The sequence below is a fragment of the Eimeria tenella genome, genomic scaffold (assembly GCF_000499545.2).
Source record: "Eimeria tenella Houghton genomic scaffold, Eth_scaff2106, whole genome shotgun sequence".
Taxonomy (NCBI): Eukaryota; Apicomplexa; class Conoidasida; order Eucoccidiorida; family Eimeriidae; genus Eimeria; species Eimeria tenella.
Genome location: NW_013541954.1, coordinates 1368 through 2245, shown reverse-complemented (window position 1 = coordinate 2245; position 878 = coordinate 1368). Strand labels below are relative to the sequence as shown.

General features: G+C 57.2%; 1 protein-coding gene across 1 annotated transcript in view; it reads right to left on the bottom strand.

Moving 5' to 3' along the window:
- Positions 1–29: 29 nt before the first annotated feature.
- Positions 30–878, bottom strand: part of ETH_00038565 (uncharacterized protein) — a gene marked incomplete at both ends in the record, with an annotated part of 2091 nt that continues 1242 nt past the window's right edge. The window contains 3 exons of the mRNA XM_013374539.1: positions 30–89; positions 209–281; positions 544–878. Of these exons, the coding sequence (XP_013229993.1) occupies positions 30–89; positions 209–281; positions 544–878 (468 nt within the window). The remainder of the gene's footprint in view (positions 90–208; positions 282–543) is intronic.

Below are 878 nucleotides of genomic sequence, written 5' to 3'. Positions count from 1 at the left end.
TGCAGCAGCAGCAGCAGCAGCAGCAGCACTTACCGGTGCCTGTATGCTTGCTGGAAGAGCTGATCCACAGAGGCGCGCGCCCAAGGAACCTGCAGCCGAACACCCGGATACAAACCCTAAACCCTAAACCCTAGACTCTAAACCCGAAACCCCTAACCCTTGGCCCTAAACCCTAAACCCTAAACCCTAAACCCTCATAACGGCTAACCGTGCGGAATGCAAAGACTGTGGAGAGAGCGTCAAGGAAGAAGCACTTGCTCAGCACGAGAATGGCCTGTTTCCTGAAGCCACACAAACCCTAAACCCTAAACCCTAAACCCTAAACCCTAAACCCTAAACCCTGGCCTACTCGTAAACCCTAGGCTGTGAAGCGACGGCCCTAATGCTGCGCAGCAATGCGTCCCTGGTGAGGCTGCTTCTCAAGATCGAGGGTTTAGGGTCTGGGAACTAGGGTTTAGGGTTTGGAGCCTAGGGTTTAGGGTTTAGAGCCTGGGGGTGAGAGTTTACGGCTAGCGGTTTGGCAGCTAGGGTTTACTGCCGCACCCTAAGGGAAGAGGCCACTCTTCTTCTGCTGCTGCATCATCTGCTGCTGCTGCCTCTGCTTCTGCTGCTGCTGCTTCTGCTGCTGCTGCTGCTGCCTCTCCTGCTGCTGCTTCTCCTCCCGCCACCGCATCCTCTGCTGCAGCAGCAGCCTCCTCTCTACCTGCAGTATCAGATGCAGCAGCACCCCCAGCTGCTGCTGCTGCATCTGCTGCTGCTGTTTCTGCAACTGCTGCTGCTGCTGCTGCTGTTTCTGCTGCTGCCGCTGCTGCAGGCGGCTTCTCAGCCTCGCCCGCATTATCCACTTGCTCCGTTTTGACGCGCCAAACGCCGCCCGA